At 52.2% G+C, this 21,711-nt stretch overlaps 1 protein-coding gene across 1 annotated transcript in view; it reads left to right on the plus strand.

Moving 5' to 3' along the window:
- Window positions 1-9,846: 9,846 nt before the first annotated feature.
- Window positions 9,847-21,711, plus strand: part of LOC122393670 — a 28,574-nt gene continuing 16,709 nt past the window's right edge. Inside the window, exon 1 of the mRNA XM_043389905.1 lies at window positions 9,847-10,442. Within this exon, the coding sequence (XP_043245840.1) occupies window positions 10,304-10,442 (139 nt within the window). The 5' untranslated portion in view covers window positions 9,847-10,303. The remainder of the gene's footprint in view (window positions 10,443-21,711) is intronic.

Below are 21,711 nucleotides of genomic sequence, written 5' to 3' on the forward strand. Positions count from 1 at the left end.
TTACTTGTCATTTGTATGCCGAGAGATGACCAGCCGGAGAGCATTACCAAGACCATGTTTAAAATTATTAGATTTAATTTAGTATTTACTGTCTCTTTATTTTTTGACAGGTGATTAACTCTGAATTGTAAAACTTTAGCTGTTGTGTAAAATAACTTTATCAGAATGGCACATGAATATGCATTATGCAACGGTGTTTTCGCAACAAGTGCGCACTAACTACGGCTGCAATAATTTAGTCGCTGTACATTCCTTGCAATCAGCTGTTGGTGACGCTTCTGACGCATGTTTCCAGAAACGCGTGGTTCATTGGTGGTTAGTTGGTTTTTGCTGGGATTTTGCATGATTTGTTTTATGTGTAGATCGACTGGATACTCATTATTCAACGTGTCACTATTTATTTTTAACTGGAAATCGCATATCTTTTTATATCAACATTCATTTTGATAACAGTATCATTCCAGAAGCCTAACATTGAGAGGAACCAGAGTGAAATTTTGATCCTCAGCCAATGCTGAAGGGTAAGGTGAGAGAAAGATTTTACTGAACTCTTTTCAGAAAGGAATTTCAAATGTATTGATGCATTATTCATTTTCCACTATCCAGTGTGCACTTCCTGAGGACTTAGCATAGAAATTTCAAGTCCTTACTATTTGTTTGGCTGCCTTTTTCTGCACAGCAATGAAGCAAGTAGGGGAGAGTGGGGTGGGTTGTATCAGTTTTTACTCCGAGACCCCTAACCTCGTAACTATCCGTGATAAACTCATTATTTCCATACTATCTCCTTCCTTGATTCTTCTGCTTTTTTTGTGTGCAAAGTAACTTTTCCCGCTACCTCTACCAGTTTTTCTTCTACGGTCTGCCGAATAGAACAATGTTTTTGATACAACTTGCCCCATGGCTTGGGTGAGTTGTATCACATGGTGGGGTAATTTGTATCACTATTTCACGTTTCAGGGAGTGTGCTTGCTACTGGTTTTGAACATAACAACAACATTAAATGGGGTTAATACAATGTATATGCTCAAAGGCTTCACTTTTATTAGACCAAAGTTAGGTCAATCCGAACGAAACATCGAAACGAACGAAACATCAACAGACTAGACGCAAAAGTGGCCCGTTAAGAGCAAAGAAGCCAACACATTGTGCCGAAATGGAACGAGTATTGACTAGCTACCTATAAACGCGAGCCAGGGCTTAGCTTTCGCGATCAAAAGCAACATACCCATACATACATACATACATACATGTTACAACATACCCCACCCGGCTCTGATACAACATGTACCTCGCCGCCATCTTAGAAAAAAGCATCCTCGTGCTCAAAAACAGCGGACAGCTGGATAAATCCATTTTCACTCACGCAGCCTTAGAAGCTACCCTCACCACCGCTACGGAGATCTTTCAAATTCGTGCACATCTAAATGCTCAAAACACACATTTTCTTACAACTTATTTTTTAGAATGACATTAAAAAAACATAAAATAGGCTCTCACCTCGAGACGCGTCCACCCAGCCACACGATAGAACAGGGAAAGATGGCGCCCGGAAAACCTCGTCAGCTGGTCGTGTCACGAACGCAATCACACTGTAAAAAAAATGTCACGAGCCAATTCTATATGACAAGGAGTGGGTTACACGGTCGTCCATTGTACCTTGCTGTTATATATAGGAACATTATCAGCCTGAGAGTTGTTAGTTAAAGAGTGGCCTCGTGAAACAATTAGTTACAAACGGTAACCTAATAACTTAAATGCTTCCCTAACACCCCTTCCTGCTTATCAACAGATCTCGCGCTGTGTCGGAAAACTACGCATAGTCTCATAATTAAATCCGCCAGAAGCTTGTTGCATGCTAGTTACATGCGTGTTTCATTATCGTGTCATATTATTATTATGTCGGCTAATGAGGCACCGCCCTGCACGTGCTTTAAATATAATCCTGCGCACACGCCACCTAGTCGGAAACTCATCATCGGACTAGTCCTGGTAGGGTTTTCGTGTTGCCGAATGAGGCGAAACGACTTTGATTCGGTAGTGCCTCATAAATCCCTGCTACGGTGAGCAGAACGAGTCTGAGACTGCTTCTAAAACGCGTCCTTCACTTCCGGCGGGGCCGTCATTTCCGGCCGCCATTGTTCAGTTCTGCGGCTGTCGGCGGTTGGTGCGGTTGTGTTGTGGCACGGTGTGTTGTGAAGTTCTCAGGCTTGGATATTTCGTAGGTACGTTATACTGTATGATATTCACGTAGCAATGGACGACATTTTATTTATGTTGTAATATTCTGAACACATGTTGCGTCATAGAATTCACCCCCTGGCCGTTGTGGGCCACTGTTTCGTTTGAATCCCGACTATTGGAAGACGGACTTTCTTTCAGTTGCTGTCTAGCCTTTTTTTCCAAATATGTAAGCTACACATATTGCCTCACATTGATTTATCTTATACAAAAGTCAGTTGATGTAGATAATAAAGCCACCCTTACTGATATTTTAAAATCAGCAGTTAATTTTCTTTTCTGTTTGCAGAGTTGCTTAAAGTTGTGGGAGACTGAGGCATGAAGGTATACCGGAAGCCAGCGACATTTCTGTTGGTAAGCCTCGCCCAGAAAAAATACTTGCTTGAATCTGCAAAGTATGGCAAATGTTTGATGGACTGCACAGTGCACAATGTACCTGACATGGCAGTATCAACTTGCTCACTCGCCTGTTTTAAGTGCCGTTGCGTCAGAGCCCGTGGAACTGCCCGATCGTGTCTCATGCAACCGTATTATTTTGTGAATGTTATTGGTGGTGACTCGAATCAGCTTTTGCACCACGCCACTATGATATTGTAATATGTATATATTTAGATATTTTGTATCGTATGCCAATAAGTAATAAACGTTATTTTTGTGTATGCTTTTTTGTAACGTGGCTGGCACGCTGTCGTGGCTGTCGTTGGCGGGATCGTCCACCAGTCGGAGGGGCGGCTGGGGAGAAGGAGGGGGGGGGGTGACGCAATTGAGCTAGTATTACTACTGGGCAGCAATAGCAGGCGCTAGCTGGTTGGGTTACCAGGCGAGTCCTGCCAAGGAGCCTAGTCGGCGTACCGATCTGCTGGTTTTGCCCTCGTTTTCAAACGAGGTACCGAATAACGAAACGAGGGGCTGACACGGGGGTGCTCGGTTTATGAGGCGTGGGCTTGTCATTTACTGACGAAACAAGCTGGTACCCTCTTACTAGCTAAATATGAGGCGATTTTTACACGTCGCTGCATGCTCATTTTTGCGCCAGCGGTTTTCCTACAAGGGGCTTGTAAGATTTTTTTTACAGTGGCAGTTGGATAAGTTTGGCACAATTCGCCCTGATACAACTTGGACATTATACAACTCTCCCCGCTCTCCCCTAAGGTTTATATAGCTCTAGCATTGACCCAGCTGTATTTTTTCTTGCAAAAGCAGGTTTTTTAAAATTGCGGGTTTTTTGCGGGTTCGGCTCAGCCAAAATCAGCTTGCGGGTAGTTGTGGTTGGGCAAGGGGTAGCTGCGGGGTGGGGCGGGTAATGAAATTGCAAATTTGTGGCATCTCTAATGGTTAGATAAAGGTCTAAAGCGGTAACATTGTGAGCGTTTATTGTTATATGTATAGTCGGCAATCGATGACAAATCTGACAGTCACGTGCACAAACGCGGACAGGCACAGGCATTGGTAAGACTGATTAGAGATAAGTATAGGTGCTCCTCACCCCAGGCTCCTTAATAAGCAACGCCGCAAGGCTTCAAGCTGCATTATTCCGTCAAATGTTTTACCAAGCCATAGATAACATGAATTCATATTATCTATGACCATGCTTAAAGTGACCACCCCACCTTAACATTAGTTTTGAGTTGAGATAGCCAAAATGGGGTTCCTGGCTTGTACTTACCGGTTTGAGCACTCACAAGATCGAGAAATGCCTCAAATCGAAAATATCTTATTTCAAAGTTGCAGCACTTGGATTCAGAGGGGCGAATGCATTAGAATGCTGCCTCTGAATGTGTGACGTCAGCGCAGATCTAACGATTTTGAATCTTTTACTAACATGTTTGGTAGCACGTGGTGGTATATGCTGCTTTGCGCGCAACAAGTGCCGCCCTTTCAAGTAAAGTCGCTAGGAACAGCAGAGATCCCAAAAAGTAAACAAAAGTAAAAGTCTAATAGGTATTTTGAAAACCGGTAAATATTTTTCGATGAAATTTGGTATATACCTATTCGTTTTCGCTCTTTCTGAACCGAGCGACATCTCTTTCATGCTGCAGTTCATTAAGTTTTTTGAAGATGGGAGGGTCCATTTAAGTTTAAAGGCTCTGCAGTTTCACTTACCAGAACCGTAGCGATGATAGGCATGTAATGCCAATGGCGATGTGTTTTAGTTTTGTCCACAAAAAGTCACAATGAAGAAATTTTTCGGCAATTTTTCGGTGTATTACGTAGCCGTCTCATAGTATCTATAAGAAAAATCAAAACAGGAGTTTCAATACATACCTACTCATCAAAAATGTGTTTTATTTTACACTTAAGTTGTCCATAAAAAGCAATTAAAATATATCTCAATAAGTCGAAGAAGTTAGTGGCCTTGTTGAGACCCGAGATAATGTTAGCCTTCGAATTGGCTACGTTTCGCTCTGCGAGCTTATCTTTAGCGCACACTACGTAACAAGTAGTTTTCCACGTTTGACAGCGAAACCGGACCGATCAAATCACAGGTCACATTGCTTTGCTGCGACACCAGCCTCCTTGTTCCCCGCGCAAAACCACTGATCTGCGTCTACCATCCCCGATGTCGAAACAGCAAATCACCTGTTACATAACGGCTGCCTGTCCTCCAAAGCCGACGCAACCGGCTACAGACGCCGAGCTCGGAGCTTCCCCTCCCCCCTTCCGTCATCGCCCCTCCCCACCGCAGCCCCGATGTGCGTAGTGCGTGTCAGGAGCCGCCTGTGGCCGCCTGGAAGTAGGCCGTGCGCAGGTGCGTGTGGGCTGAAATAGACGACGGCCCGGCGGTGCCTGGTGGGAGGCGCCCCTCCCCCTCCCCCTCCCCACTGGTGCGTGAGCGACAGGAGCTGTTGCCAGGCGGACAGGCGGACTGCAGGCAGGGGCAGGGACGAAATGGTTGGGGCAGTTCCAGTCCATGTAGTTATACCGGAGATTTGCCAACGGAATAAATACTGCATTGCCTTTCTTTGTAAAACTCGCTTTTTGGAAGGGCTGCAGCGAAAAGGTAGGTAAAAGGGGCCTGTGTGTGAAATTTTGCCTTACCTACATCATTGTTCAAAAGTTATCTTTTAAGAACGTCAAAGCTTTAATTATATTTTACACCAAAATTGTTTGTGTTTTTTGCTGCATTTAGGTAGTTTATTGACGTAGATCGGTCCTTGTGTCGTCCTTTCCACAAGACATTTATGTGTGAATAGCCAACTATCTTGAATTAGCTACATAGCTGCGCATGTTAATAATGAACGATATAAGATATCCAGAAATGTTGGGCACTACCCAGTACTCACAGTTGGTATATTGCTGGTTATTGGTCATTAGAGTTTCTGTTGACCAGAAGCGGTATACAGAAATGGCTCACCACTCGGCACTCGTCCCGCTCCAGCGTACGCAAGTAATGCAATATGCATACCTACATCCATCTCCGACAGAAGAAACGAGGCGCTTCCTCATCAAAAGCCAATGCCGGATAAAACTGGGTGATGCTGGATCACAGCTGGATGCAGGCATTGATTGTACAGTAAGTGCATGCAGGCAAGGAGGCAGGATGAAGTTGTCTCTGCAAAGCAAATAAATTCGTTTTATATAACATTGTAGGTGTTAACAAATGGCATTGGACCTGCGAGATGAGCGTGGCGAGAAGTTGGACATCCGGGGCCCGGAGCTATCGAAAAAGTAAAGGCACACTCTGTTATCGCGGAATGTCACTGATTAATAACTCGTGCATCGAGCCCAGCATTCCATCTGGCATCTTTTTGGGCTGAAGCGAAGCGATTTGCTATGACGTTGTGAGCTTCAGCGTTTTGGTGTACGCGATCGCGCGCGCGCGCACGTGCATGCGTATGTGAACGAATGAGAGTGGCCGTAGTGACTTGTGTTCCAGCTTCCCTTTCTGTTCTACATATGACGTGAATGAGTGAAAAGTCACGTTTATTGCTGACCTTATTCGAATATATCTGAATCTGAATCAGCCTCGTATGCTAGATTGTATAAATGGCCCATTCCTGAAAGTGGCATATCGGAACCCATTATTCATGGTATTCATGGTGGTGCGATCAGTGATGCCATATTCGAGCATAGTCAGCATGAGATGCCTCGATATCACATCATTTATCTTCCCTTTGAAAGTTCTTATCCGTCCCATTCCGACGTATCAGTGTATACTGTATACCAACGAATGTAAATACACTACGTCCCGTTATTCAGAGCATTGAAGGCTATTGATACGAAAATTCAAATATATAGTTTCCCTGATACCAAACAGACGTGTATTTACATACGTGCCGAGAGCGCAGGACCTACACACGAAGCCCCGGCTCAATGTCATGACTTCGAGACTCTGAGATGAAAGCAGTGCGCCCACCCATCCCTATGAATGAAATGCGCTCATCTACATCGATTGCCGTGTTGAATCAGAAACTAGCCACAAGCTCTAGCCCTAGCTAGGAGTTGTACAGAAGTTTTGCTGCAGATGTGCGCGTTCAAAGCCCTCCGGATCTCCCGGCACGGAGCCATGTAGCTCGCTTTCAGATAAGAAACTTGGGGTTACTTGTTTTGACCTTTGAAGTTTGAACCTTGCCCACACGGCAATAAACTTGCCAGCCATCCCTCGATGGATTTTTTGCTCTTTCCTGAAGTTTACTTTTTATTACTTTTTCGTTTTGTTATACCTAGCATAATCTATGGTGGCTGTCTCGGAGTATGCGGTTTTTCCAGAAACTTTTCGTATTATCGAGTAAAAGTGATATGCAAATGCAGATCTTCCCTCCATTCTCATGATATGTTTAAGTCTCGCCTTTGTATCAGGAAATAATTCCAACTGTTTCGGTTCCAGCAGGTTGAGCAGTAACGTATTATACGTACGATTCTGTTTTAAATATTCAATATAGGAAACCTTCCTCAACAAATCAATGCGAGCGAGAACAAAACGGCAAGGGGTGGCGATAATAGGCGCGTTTTCCGACGGGTGTTGCCCCGGCTGGGTTTCTACATCAGGCACACGCCCCGTCCTAGCCCCTGAGTCATCGGTGTTTGCCTTTGCCACTAACGTGAGTCACTTATGACGGCACGCATGACTCGCTCCACGGCCCACGCACACCCCCTCACCGTCCCCCCTCTGAGATTGATCAGCGATCAGCGTCCCCGGGAGCTCGGTAAAAGCTTATCGATTGAATTTGCTACACATTAAATTTATTACAGAAGTTGCTAGACTTGTGAGATAAAAATAAAGTTGACTGACATAAAACCAACTAGATCATAAAGAAATAAATATGGTTGCACTAAAGCGTTTCTCGTGGAATATTGCTAACTTGTGCTGAGTTTTAGGCGAATGGTATTGACTTAAAATTGTACATGTGACAGCAGTCAGCAATGCATTCAAATACATAAATGCCCAAGGTAAACCCTTATCAGACCACTACGTTTTACCTTATTTCTGCCAGCTCATTCATGGCCGATAGGCACAAAACATAGCTGTTCTTACGGAAAAGCAAAACCATTCAACACAATTGGCCCATACCAGCTCATATTACTTTATCGTTCGTCTATTGACGTCATGCTGACCTCCCATTCCGTAGAATCAGATATACCGCCTCTCAGTACCAGTAACTGAGGACGTCAGTTACACGCCTGGTACTTACATACTCTACGCTCGTACGTCACTGGTTCACACACCATGAGGCCACTTGTTCCCCGCACGTGACCTCATGGGTGACGTTGACCAGCTCACCACCATGTTTGACAGCACAGACATGACGCCAGTACTGTGTTCTCGGGTCTGAAGTCTGAACTACATACATATACCATAGCGGGCTCCCCTTACCTGTCGAAAGCACAGCCTGAACAGTAAAACAATACCTGTACCCTGAACCGTTCTTACCGCTCGGCCGAACCCAGGCACGCCAATCGATGACGCAAAGCCAACGCGATCGATGACGCGTTTGTGATGACGTGGTGATCGATGACGGCAGGGGCGGATGACGTGGTAATATCCCGTCACCGGTGAGTGTAATGAGTGAAGTGGAGATGGAGTGTCACCAATGCTGGGACGGTTTGGTGGTGCTGTTACTGTTAGGCCCTCGGCTCAAGTCGGAGTTCAACCTTAATCAATGGAGCCTTGACGCGGTACCTTTTATTCCGAAACAGGATGACAACGATGGTAAAATCGCTTGCGGAAAATATTTCGCACCTGACTTTTCAACTTCCCTGAAAATTGCATCAGGCAGAATGGTCTATACAATTCCTCGTAAGCTGTTTAGCATCAGGTATGCACCGACCTACACATCAGGGTAGTTTAAAAGCGCTTCAAAACATGAGGAGGGCACTGTGTCTGACCGCAGATCCAGGATCTAGTTGGCACTCAGCGTCTCACTGCTCTTGAAATCAGACGAGAGTCGCGTTACATATGGTCATGACAAATATATGCGTACTGCAGGCACGTGTATGCAAGTCAATGATTGTGTCATACCGAGCCGCAAGCTTCTCGGCATTTCGATTATACCAGCGTCAGCATTGTAAGGCGGCTAGCGAACGCGTCGGTACATTTAATGCAGCTGTTGGAGCGTCAACGCGAAGGTCAAGCTCGTGCAGTCGTCACAACTCGCAACGCCGTCATATACATGAATGCCTACCTTCCGAATCGATGACGAGCCGTAGGACGTTCCCTGGCCTCTTATTTTAGAACTTGGAGCGCAAGTGCTCTTTTATTCCGAAACTCGTCCGCATAACCAGAAGATATCCAGTCACCTCTGACATTTGTCAGCCGTCTCGACCGGGTCTCCGGCTCGGCCCAGAGGTTATTGCTCCACAGGCCGGGACAGAGACTCCGGAGCCGGGACAGAGCAGACTCCGCTCGGAACTGGGCACAGCAGCCGCCGGGGCAGAGAGGTGAAAATTTGAACACGGCCGAGACTGGCCTAACTCGGTTACGGAAAGTGCTATCGACTGGCTTGGTTCGTGTCACTTGAGCCTGTTATGAACTTCGCAATTCAACAAGGAAAGTAGGCACGCTTAAGCTATGCCGCAAAAATAACCATTTGAAAAGGGATACAGTTACAAAAAGCTAAACGGCATCCAGAAGTCAGACCAGAATAGTGGGTTAATTGAATGCTCAACGCTAAAAATACCCTGGCATGTATGTTGCTCAAGAAAGGCAAGAATGTCGCCAAAGCGTTACGTTTTAATGATCGAGCAGCCGACTAAAGTTTGCCTCTGTGATCTGTCCACAAGCCAGTCACTGCAACTGGCTCGCTGACACAAACGGCCATTTGAAGCCTGCCTGTTCAGGAGCACCTCGAGATCCAGTTACCAGTTTGGCGCTGCTGAACAAGGAAAATTTCGCTTCTCTGAGGCTGTGAGCATATGACGCGTTTATTCGTTCGAGGAAGGGAAGCGGGGGCTGCGGGAGCCGGCGGTTGCGGCGCCGTGGGGCAGACACCCCGCCCATTTCTGACAGTGCGGGGACCGCGGGGCACGCCCCTCCCACCCCCTCCCCTCAACACAGGCTCGACTGCATGCCAGCCAAGCAACAGGTAGGCCCGCCAGAGGTCCGCGCATGCGCGGTGCGCACTGCGGCAGCCTTGAGCGGCGGCGGCAGCGGCGGAGAAACGGCGGAGAGCGAGACAGGGCGGACCGGGTCGGGCGGCCGGCCGCTGCGACCTGTCCGGGCCAGAGGAGTGCTGCCGAGGTCACCGCGGGTCACCGCCGGTCAGTGGGGACCTCCGGGACCAGGCCGACCCGACCCGTGGACCGTCGGACCGCGGCGCCGGCCGCTTCGGACCCGTCGCAGGTCTCTGCTCCCCGGCAGTATCTCCGGCGGCACCGGGCAGGTTCAGTGGCCGCCTGCAAGGCTAGCCAGGCGCCGGACTCGCTCGCTCGCGCGCGGAGGGCGGCGTTTTTATGCGGGTGGCTCGGCGGCCGGCGGCGGGCCGCCTCGTCACTGGGGAGCGGGCGCGGCGCGCCGAGGGGAGAGCGCCGGCCGGCCGGCGGGGCGGTGCCAGTCGCGCGCCGCGCCGGCCGCCGTGTGGGCTGTGCCAGCTCTGCGAGTGACACACCAGCGCACGGGCGGCCACCGATGCCGAGCTGGGGCCGGCAGCGTGTCGCGCGGCTCGGCCAGCGGCGCCTTCAGATGGCCGCCGACGACGACGACCTGGTGCAGTTCGACAGGGACGACCCGGACTTTGTGCGCCAGGACAGCCAGCGCTCCATTCACGGTGAGTGTGCCGCCGGCTGGCCGCGTGCCATGGAGCGGCGCCGCCGGCGTCCGGCTGCCGTCTGGCCGCCGCCGACGGCCGGCCGCATTATACGTGACCGGTCCGGCCTGCAGGACAGCGGCCGATACGGATCGGATCGGCCGGGCCTGTTGCACGTGCCCACTGCCATCTGGCGGCCGCCGCTGGCCGAGCTGGAACGTCCAGCGTCTTTACCTGGAGCCTGCAGTCCACTTTCCGCCTCTGTGGTCGGCCGAGGCGCCATGATAACCGGCTGTTATGAGCTTTCCTGACTTTCAATGGCCATGCGGTAACTGTGCGGCGGTTTTTGTGTTTGCGCCGGGCCTGGGCCGCCGCCACCGCCTACCTGTCGCCCGGCTCGGCTCGGCGGTCGCTCGTTTTCCCCGGCGGCCGACCTCGATCAATATACGGCGTCCTCCCCTCGCAGGCCGAGAAGGTTCCACCCTCGCTCGGACGCGGCGGCTTGTTATTCGCCCCGTGTGCCTCCGCCCGCCTCGGCGCGGAGGCTCTGGGCCGCGTCAATCGTATGCGGGGCCCGAGCTGCCGGGAAGCGGGGTATCACCGGGGCGTCATGCGGGGAACTGGGGCTTACCCACTACCCAGGGAGGTGCCGGGGACTGGGACCTACCCGCCCCTGTCGGTCCATCCCTGTTGGTCTGTTTCATCATCCGTCCTCCCTTCCTTTCCCCGCAGAGCCGTTGTGCTTGGTCATCTGATACCGCAATATCTTTGGACCCCATCGATGGTCTTTCTTGCCGTCTCTAAGTGCCCCTATATGTTTGCGGGGACTGAGTATCACAAGCTGAGCCAGGTCTCTGAGCCGCCCGAAGTTGTCCCCACCCTGAGCTGTTTTCCTCTCAATGGGTGGTCTCTGCCTTCGGCCGGGGCCCGGGGGTGTTTTAACCTTATCTCTTCATCAGCTCCGTCCACTAGACTGGACACCATCGTCCACGCTATCATGGTTTTTCTACCCTTCTGGTACCGGCCACTCTCTAATCTTCTCCCCCAAAAGTTATCGATGTGATTTGTCCTACTCATGTCCTGGTAATCGATGATGCGCTTTATTCAATGTTTATATGATCACATCCGTTGGGTTTTTAGATGATAAAAACGCTGCTAAGCCGTTGACTGTTCCGAAATCCTCGAGTTCCTAAGTGATAATCTTGGTTGCCAATCGCCCTCGGCCAATCTCCAACATGTTTTGCGCTACATAAGCCTTTTCCTGCTGGGCTTGCGATTCTGCTGTAAGTTTTTACCGGGTGCCCTAACAAATAACCGTCTTGTTTATCGTTGCCACGGGTCTAAGCTCCGGTGAATAAAATGCTGATGTTTCATTTAAAAAAATGCGCACGGCAGCAGCTTGTTGCCGACTAGCCGTTACATATTTGCCGACTGGGTGCGTTTACACGGCCACCTATTGCACAAGGCACGAAAGGCAGGCCATTCAGAGCGCAGGACTGGCGACCACCTTAGCGCTGTTTATTTACGTCGGTGTGTTGTCAGCGCTCGGACTGGCACTCAGTCCCGCACTGTTACCCGAACCAGGGGCATACCATGCCGGTTTTGTGGCTATGCTCAGCTTTCATCGTGCCGCGGCTGCCGAGGTTCAAGGTCCTGTCTGTTGCCGCCGGGCTATAGGACGGACTCCTTTGTGGCGGGCTAGAGCCTGGGCTGGACCGGCCGGCGAGCTCTGCAGTCGCGAGGAGACAGTATCTGCTCGGCTGGGACGGAGGCCTGGCCGGCGGCTGTGCAGGGGGAGGGGTGGCCGTCGTGCCCCGGCCGAGGCCATGATTCAGGCGATGACTCGGTCGGCATGTCCGGCTCCGGCTCCTCCACCGCCTCGGGCGGGTGCCGCCGATGGTGGCCGCTCTGCAGGACGGACAGAGCCGCGGCGGCCGCTGCACCGCTGGCAGCGGCGGGACCAGGGCCGAGCCGACCCTCAGAGCCGTGGAGGGCGCGGGGAGATAGCAAGGTACCCAAATAACTAGTCAAGCTGTGAATCACATAAGCTGCCGTTAAAACAGGCTTAACAATTACCTGTTGAAGAGCATTTCTTAGCTTTAGATTCGCGCTGCTATACGACGCGCACATCACTAGTCAGTCCTTGTCCTGGATGCGCCCGTGATCCTGGATACCCTCCGGCTGGGGCCGCTGGACGCGTGTGGAGGACCAGACCCCACTGCAGGCGCCGCCACGGCTCCAACCAGCCCAGCCGAGCTCCGAACAAAGCACACCTCGCGCACACCGTGCACCGCCGCGCCGGAGTGCCGCTTTCACCACTCCAGTGTCCCAGAAGTGCGCGCGCAGAGTGGGAATGCACAATACACATGGTGTGCGCGACACTGGTCTTTGTCTAAACCGCTCCTCCACAGGGTACCCAGTCGCAGACAGACCCGCGCTGCTCGTTCCAGCCGCGGGGTGTCCCCTCCCCTCTCCTCCCCTCCCTCTACTGTGCCGTGCTCGACGCGAGGCGGCTCCAAGAAATGACTGCACGATCAACACTACCGCGAACGCGATAATGCGATTGTCCCATCTATCCGACTGCCTCGCCAGCGCGCAGCGCTCAGCTGCGTGGAACACCTGAGCTTCCTCGCGGGGGCGTGGTTCCTTGTAACTTCCCTGGATGCAGTTCCTTGTGCCCCCGGGTGAACAGGGTTCTTGGTTCTGCCCTTCGAACAACAGAGCTCTGTTTTAGATCGGTAAGCTCCGATGTGATGGCTGTCCTTCTCGGGATCCACAGTGGTAACGATTTCGCCGATGTTATTTACGTGTAACGAGCACCGAGTCTGATGCCTTGATAGAATAGCCTTTTGACGATCGTATAAAAGCGATATGCAGGTATTTGCAGTGCCTTGTATGGGCTCCGGGAATCAGACAGCTGGCGGAAACGCCGGATGATCAGGCGGTCGCCCATCGGTGCTCGATGCTCGCTTGACTGATCGCTCGTCGGCGACCGGCAGTATGATTGGCTGTTGACGGCGTGTCGACTACAGGCGGACTCGGCACAGTTCCGCCACCCACGCCGATTGTGGCTCTCCTCAGTCTGCTGACGTCAGCAGGTGACGTTCTGACGTCAGTGCCCCCGCTCGGATGACAGAGGGGTCCGGGAGAGGGGCCGTGCCGGGGGTCAGATTTGGCAACATTGGCTGGCAGGGGCGCCTCACGTCCGTCGACCAACTGCACGGCACGTCACATATTGCACATCACGGTCCTGCCAGCCATGTGATGCTATTTGTAATGGCACGTGCCCTGTGGTGCCCCGTCACGACGTAAATGGCTTTCGACGTGACCGACGCGGTGTCGATGTCTGTTTGACCTGTCGAATGTCAGCTCGAGCTTCCCTGGTTTTTGTCTTTTTTTGATCGAATCATATTATTTCATATAAGCGGACTTATTTGGTGCCTTGCATCACATTTTATTGTCGTTTTTCTTAGGTTTATAGTTGTTGATACTGACAAAAAGATGGGTGTACTTTAAATTTTGCATCCATTTTAAATTCAATTTTTTATTCACATATTTAATTTGTATAATACCTACTACTTAATTTTGTACGCAATTCGTTTATTTTTTAGTCAGTTGACGTCAGCTGCTGGCGTTCTGACGTCGGTATCCTCGTCTGGGTGACAAGGGTAGGTCCAAGATTTTCAATTGATTTGGAAGATGGACTTTAATCTTAGATGCATGAAACAATGCATTGCTTCATGCTTCAATGTAATACAAACACGATTCCGGCCAAAGCGTGCTATTTCATGGGCAATAAGTTGTGTGTCTTTAATACATACTTTTGGTCTCAGTAATTTTATCATTTGTGTAGTTTCTCAGTTTATTTCTGACTGATTGTCTTTTCATTGTCGTGAGTCCCATGGGCTAGCACCGTCATACCCCTCTTACCTGAGGTGACTCGAGACTGCCCATTGCCCAATGCCCATCGGCTCCACTGCACAGCCGCGACGGTATTCAGTTCGCAGTCGCCGGGCTCTTTGAGACGCCTCCGCCCCGGCGGAGTCTGTCCCGCCCCCGACAGCCCGATCGACGGCCGTGTCAGCTGACAAACAAGTGTGTCGGCCAGCTGTGTCAGAGTGTCGGGTAGTGCGACACCTGACCTGACATCTAACCCGATCGTCCCGGTACCCCTCCCCAGCAGCCGGGCTTCCGGGTCGGTGTGTACGAACAGTATACGGGCTGGACACAGCAGAGTATATAGAACGGACACAGTGGACAGGCCGGTGGGCGGCTGGGTGCATTAGGTTTGCAAAAGTCCAGAGGGGGAAGGGGGGAGCGGCATTGCAAATACAGTTATCTGCATGATTGCCAGGTTTTTGCGTCACGCGATTTCACTTTTCGCTGTTTTTCGGCTCGCTTCTCATGTGAACGACTCCGTTTATATATCGAAAATGCAAGTGATCACTATTAGAAATGCCTTGCTCATGTTATTCATTCGCGAGATTCTCTTTCGGACGACCTTGACCTCGAGCATTGACTTCTCTTCAATGTCCGGCCAATAATCCGTATCCAATGTTTCGTCGCGTCCTTGTCTCGGACTTACACTGCACCCACGAGCCGTCATGAACTGTGAGGAATCCGGCAGTGCTGCCTCTTCCTGCCCGGCGCCGAGCCCCGTCAGCACGCTGGCTGAGCCGCTCCGCCGTGCCAGCCGCGGCCAGAGCCGTGACCGATACACGGGGAGGTCAGATGACACAGTCGTTTCCTAGCCAGATACACACATGGACGATCAGATGACACACCCGACTCTGACACAGACACATCAACACGGGACGGCCAGCTGACACAGTCGCGTCCTAGCCAGTCACCAAACACACAGGACTTCCAGATACTACGGGCGTCTCCTAGCTCAACACAGAGGACGCCCAAATGGCACAGTCGTCCCCTAACCAGACTTGTGGGACGTCCAGCTGACACACCCGCCTCTGGGCCCCCATCGGCGCCCCGGCCGAGCCTCCGTGATGTCACCTGGACCCGGCGCGGGGTTCAGAGCCACCGGGAGCCACCGGGGACGTAACCTACTACTGATGGCTCATCACGTACCGTCACGCTCCCGAGGGTCAACATCCAGAGACTTTGGTCAGGGGGCGGCTCTCCGTGCTGGGGAGAGCCGTTTCTAGGGAGGTTTTATTGCTGACGATGGTGTAATAAAAAGGGATGCTTGTGAAGAGATAAAATGGATATAGAAATATCTTGCAGGAACTTTTTCCATCACAATATGCAGTCTTCCAGCGGACTTAACCATATGGCGTCCTTGTTTCAACGAAGACTCGCTCATTTTTAGCACTGCTGAAGCCAGCTAGCCCTAAAAAACATGGCTAAAAACCCTGCTGCACCACCGCTAATGCCATCCATACACGTGCCGACCCGTTAACTCCGGTTTTAGGAACACATCTAAATAAGCCGTGACGGTCAACAGGAAAGTTATTGCCTGCTTGTCGGGGAATGTCATCGAGTATTTTTGTGGTTTCTTGGAAAAGGGTCCAACATTTTTGATGTAGTCCTAAAGTGCTTGTCTACTGCACCGTTACACTAGATTGGAGCACTGACATTCCGTTGCATTGGATGGGCATTAAGTTGCACGGCTGTGGCGTCGACCTGCCTTTCATCACGAGGTATATCGCCGGCCACAGGAGACTCTTTACTAGATGCCGCTGAAGTAAGGCGACTTCTTTTTATAATTTTGTCGACCTTTCATCGCGCTGTAAACCGTTATCCTTGTTAGATTTTGTGCATCGTGCACGAAATTGTCTTCATTCGTTTTGCTGTAATGCCGACATTTTAATCCCCTTAATTTTGAGTTGTTTACTTTGGACAATGCCCACATTTTAGGAAACTGAAGTTTTATATTTACAGAAGACCGTGCCATGTGACAGGCACGTTGTTAGCGTATTTTTCCAAACCAGTTAAAAGTAATCAGAGCGAGGCGACAGTCAATGCTACCTGTTTACTGGCGCCAGCGCTGCACTGTTCCGGCCCAAAAATGCTCGCCCGCGGACGGGTTGTTGCATCAGTTGTCCTCGTGGTGGTGCGGCGCTGTCGGCTGTGGCCGCGGCTTACCGTGAGTGTGTCACACTGCTCGTGGGTCACGGATCGCTGCACAGCGCTCACGGGCCGCACGATCGCCGGGCCTGATCACCGGCTCTTCGATCGGAACGTTTCACTGTTGTACCGCGTGCCGCGGCGATTGGGAAAACTATGTGTAATCTACGTTTGTTTTTATGTGTCCGACTCCGAAGCCATGCCTTTCTAATGGTCTAGGACCTTGGTTAGAGAATCATTCGGTTTATGGTTGGAAGTGACCTATTTGTTCAAAATTGGCGATAGCATTCCTGTCGAGCATTTTATTGGGATTTCGTGAACCATGTCATCTCCGCACTAGCCTGGTTATGCCATAACTTCGTTGAATGGAACTGCAGGTACCGTTTGTCGGCCCAGTTTCCTCACCCTCTCTTGACCTGCCTCCGCTTGCTTTCGGTTGCAGCCTCCCCTCCTCTCCGCTCCCGGCCGCGCGAGCCGTGATGTAAGAGCGACTGATGGCCGCGTGAGAGAGGCCGCCGTCGACTTTCCCATTTCTCCGTCTGCTGCTCGGTCCCCGGCGGCGGCGGCGGCACGCCGAGAGCTGGTGGCTCTGTTACCGGCCGCTGTGGGGTGAGACGAGTGACCTGCACTGCAGGGAGCTGACAAAGTTCAGAGCTGCCTGCTATTTTAGTGGCAGGATATTGGCCATGGCCCCGCGGTATGTAATTTGTTCGGCCGTGCCAAGGTCTGGGAATGTTTGTGTCACTCCTGTGGCATAGTTCTGCACATTCCTGGCCGGAACAATGCATCTCGGTGAGATGCGATGTCTGGCAGAGACAACAAACCTCACTTACCGGTCCTCACAGCACGGTCTGGTCGCGTGGGCCGTGTCTCTAGGACCGGGAGCGCCGGCGGGCGTCGGCATCTCCCTTCCGCTTTCCTTGGCCTTGGCGGCAGGAGGAGCCCTGACCCGCTGGTGGCAGGAGCCGCGGGGGCAGCCGCACCGTACTGGAGAACCTTGGCTAGCGGTGCACCTTGACTGATCGCACCGGTGAAAGGCACACGGCTCGAGCTTTGACGAGATTCCTGCATTGCACCACGAGCTGCAGCCCTCCCCAACTGCCGAGTTTTGCTTTTCGTGCATGCGACCGTCGTTCTACTACGTACTAATAAGTACGTGGTTTTCTGAAGAATGACAGGGTGTGCCACACGACAGTTATTGTTTCGGTTGTTATTTCCTGAGACCAGTCGCAGTGCTACGCATATTTGGCGATGGGTCAGGTTTTCCCTGGCACAACGGTACTGTCAGTTCGACGAGGCATTTCTTTCGGTGATTCGTCCTTGTTGATGTTTTCCTGGAGTTCATGCGCTCCCGTTGTGATACCCGTTTTAATCTGACTCGCACGTTTGGAATTTCCGACCGGTTCGGTCGTCTGAATGGCGCCTGCAGGTTGATAGCAATCCTAGAAATAGAACGATCGTTACTCTTCAGGCTCGTTTTTTTGTAGTCCGCTGAGACACGACGGCCACATTCAGCATACGTATTTTGATCTCCATGACTGTGGCTCACTTCCGCCGACTGGCGGCAGCTGGTCCTACCCCAAGGTGACCTGACCTCGAGACGCGCGACTGAGAAACGGGCTTCCTTCCGGGACTCCTCAGTAGCGTGGTGCTTCACGAGTCGCGTTCAGCAAGTGAAACTCTCCAGGCGCCCAAGGGGCCACCTCCGGGTCCATTGCAGCCTTAAGCGTTTGAGGAGCAGCGCGGTGACACGCACCTGAGGAGAGCGGCTGAGTAAAGGAGCGGACGGGTCAGCTGCGGGTTGCGTCACAGCCGCTCCGGAGCCCCGCTGACCCACTGGCCCGGATCGGCGTGTTACCCAACCCTGCGGCGAGACGGACGGACGGCTCACACCCTCCCTCTCCGCCTCTCTCCGCCGCCAGCGGGCTGCCCAGCTCCCAGAGCCGAGCTCAGCTGCAGAGATCGCCAGAGATGAGAGCTGAGCTGCTCCGGTAAGCCGGGATGTGTACTCATGAGGCCGAGAGCTCGACTCAAGGAGGGAGACAGACTGATCCGACGGCTAGGCTCTATGTCGGGTCAATGGGACAGCTGTGGAGGGACGGGCGGAGCGGAAGCGGAGGTCGGGTCACCGAGTCAGCTCCGCCCTGTCCTGTCACAGCGGAACACGCGTGACTCACTGGGCGGGGTGCCGGCGCGCCTCTTCGACCGGGTGCCGGGACCCGCCCCGCGCCTGGCGCCGCTTCCGGTGACCCGCAGCGGCCGGAAGTGTCGATACCGGGTCGGTTTTGTTCGGACGACCCCGACCACTGGTGATGTCCCAATTACAAGGATACGAGTCCGGCGGAACTGATGTCTGCGTCGGACCTGAGCACGAGGTCACGTGCCTGGTCTTCGAGCATATGAACTTTTTCGAGAGAGACTGCGAAACATCATTTAGGTAATAAGCCTGAAAAATTTCGCTATGAAATTGATAGCATATGCCAAATGTTGTCATTTGTTGTCAAATAAACATTTGCCCTCATTTTTTTTTATGAACGACTTCCACCGTGCACTGTCTCAGACATCTATTCAGGGAGCAGCCGGGTCCTGACATTGAACCGTGGTCGCAAGTAGTCTGGCAGCTGTGCAGTCCTATTTCCGGATGTTACCTGATAATCTGGTTATCGGGAATCGGACAAATATAGGAACTCCGAGCAAGAGGCCTTGCAGGCTGACATCTTCGGCGTAAAAGGCCGGCAAATCAGCCACTGCCAATGTCCCTCGAAGGTCTCCGTGGAAGGACAAAGGGAATAACACACTGCCGTTCTCCAGTACCTTTCAGCCGTCATAAAGTAGGCACATGCGGTATATGTCAACTGAGGGCTGCCGAAGCTTGATAGTGAAGGCATACGAGTACAACAACCTATCTTGGCATTGATCAGCCGGAAAGACCTGCACAAGCGAATCACGTCTGATCGCAGTCTGTTGGTGATTGGCGATCGCCGGTTCGTCCGTGACATGGTATCACGCCGGTCTGTCGGTCCGCCTCGCTGGTCCAGAGCCCTGCCATCCATCTGTGGTGGCCGGACGGCCGCGAGTCGCCGAGCCCCCGTGTCCCTGTCGATCCGGGCCCCTCGCTGCGGCCTTGTGGCGGCGCCGCCGATGGGATCGCGGGCCCCTCGACACGGCCCGCCCCGTGTAACGGTCCCCGTCAGCGGCGCCGGCGAATTCTGAAGAGCTGCTGGCGCGGCAGCTCAGCCTGTCGGGTATTCTGGGGACCATCGATATTCAGCGGGGACGTATTGTCATGTCTGCAGATGCCGCCCGTGCTGACTGCGGCGTGGGCTCCCCATATGGCTGCGCTTACGTCGCATGGTGCATTCGCTGCTGCTTACATTGACTGGGATATCTGCTGATGCTTACCTCAAATCGATCACCGTCCTGCTTTCATTTGTCTGTGCAGCGTTTAAGCTAAACCCGTGCCATTTCCTATGCACGTTGGGGGCCATGGCGACATCTGCGCGCTGTGTTGGGCAGGCGGATGGCGTTCCGTGAGGTTTCACCATCCTGACATTGAACACACCCTTCCATCATTGTCTGGCAGCGCTCGTTGTCAGTGCTGTGGGGCGTTTACGGTGCACGTGAGCGGGGCGTGCGCGCTCCCCGGCCGACCTCCATCCGCCATGTGCCGCTCCCAGCTTCCAGAGCGGAGAGTCATCGTCAGCCACGGGACGCTTTCTCTTTCGGCGCTGAGCTCTGTCCCGTGTAGGCATCTCTTATGACGCTGCCGTCCACAGCTTCAGACTTTTTTGTCCGTGTATTTCTCTGGGAAATCAATTTCTGTCCGCGCATAATTACAGCTATACAAATCGTTTCCAGATTCTTTTCGACTGGACCGACTACCCCGCCGTTTTATTATTCCATTCGTTCTCCTCCGTTTGGCTGTCGCCTGTTTCTAGGCGAGTTCAGCGCCGCCTCTCGGTCAGAGAGGTCGTCCCCTGTCACCTGAGGCGCTGCCCTGTCCAGAAGACCCGCAGCTGAGTGAGCGATGTATAGGCACGTCCGGCTGCCCGGCGGTCCCTCCTGCACTGGCCCCGTGCCCGGCCCGGTGACGCCCGGGTCTCGTGATCGTTCCAGATGACATTTACTATTTCTGACGCTTCTCTGCTTTGTTTATAATGCTTTGTATTTCTTTGTTTCATCATTTGCTCAAATCGTTTATTTCCCTCTTCACTTTGGTTTATTCTTTCCTTTGTTTCTTGTGGAAGGTAATAATTCCCTTGTCCTGTTTCTCCTCAGCCTGTCATCTTTTTGCCTTATTTGTCTTCTTTTCCTGATTTCTCGACTGAAATACATTTTTCTTCACTCATTCTGTTTTGCGCTATTTTATCGTCACTTTTCCAAACATCTTACATTTCTCTTCCTTCTATTTTCCGTGTCTTTTGTCTTTCTTCGCTCCCTTCCACCTCGCTTTCCTGCATTCGCGTTGCGTCGCAGCTCCGTTCTGTGGTTACCTGACCTTGGCTGCGGCCAGCGGCGCGGCTGGAACGGCGGCCACGCCTCTGTCCTTCGTCAGTCCCGAGCTCCCACAGCCGCGCCATCATTCCGCACGAAAGGCAACAAATAACAACACAACGGGAATGCGGTGGCCGTCGGCCGCCGTCAAACGGGCGATTTTTGGACGTCTGATAGTTAACGGCAGCCTGGCACCGGCGCGGACTCGATGGCATTTCGACGTCAGGCCAACAGATCAGAGACTGATAGGTGACCTTGGCGCTGCATAACATAGCGGTGGCTCGGATAGTCACGGTTTGTTGTCGGACACGGATCCCCAGAGCTGGGCTCTTTCAGGGCTTAATGCGGGCTGACGTCGCTGCATTGTGACGGCATAATTTGTCGTCAGCGCTCTGACGTCACTCTTGTCTTTGGCCTGGCCGGCGGCAGTCGCCATGTTATCCGAGTTGGGTGGGGGTTGCCAGAGGCTGTTGCCCAAACATTGCCACGCTGACCTTCGGCCCGTGCCGCGGCGGCGGACACAGCTTCGGAGTGGAACTGGATAGGCGTGAAACTAGCCGTGTGTCGTCACACATGTTCCACATGACGTCGCACACGACCAAATGACGTCATCAGTGATTGCAGAGCTAGAGCCGATCGTATCGGAACGCACCGTATATTTTCTGAGGCAGCAGCCGACAGCGAAAGGCGGAAGCTGCCGAGGTTTGACAGA

Source organism: Amphibalanus amphitrite, unplaced genomic scaffold (genome assembly GCF_019059575.1).
Source record: "Amphibalanus amphitrite isolate SeventyFive unplaced genomic scaffold, NRLGWU_Aamphi_draft 000547F_arrow, whole genome shotgun sequence".
Classification (NCBI taxonomy): Eukaryota; Metazoa; Arthropoda; class Thecostraca; order Balanomorpha; family Balanidae; genus Amphibalanus; species Amphibalanus amphitrite.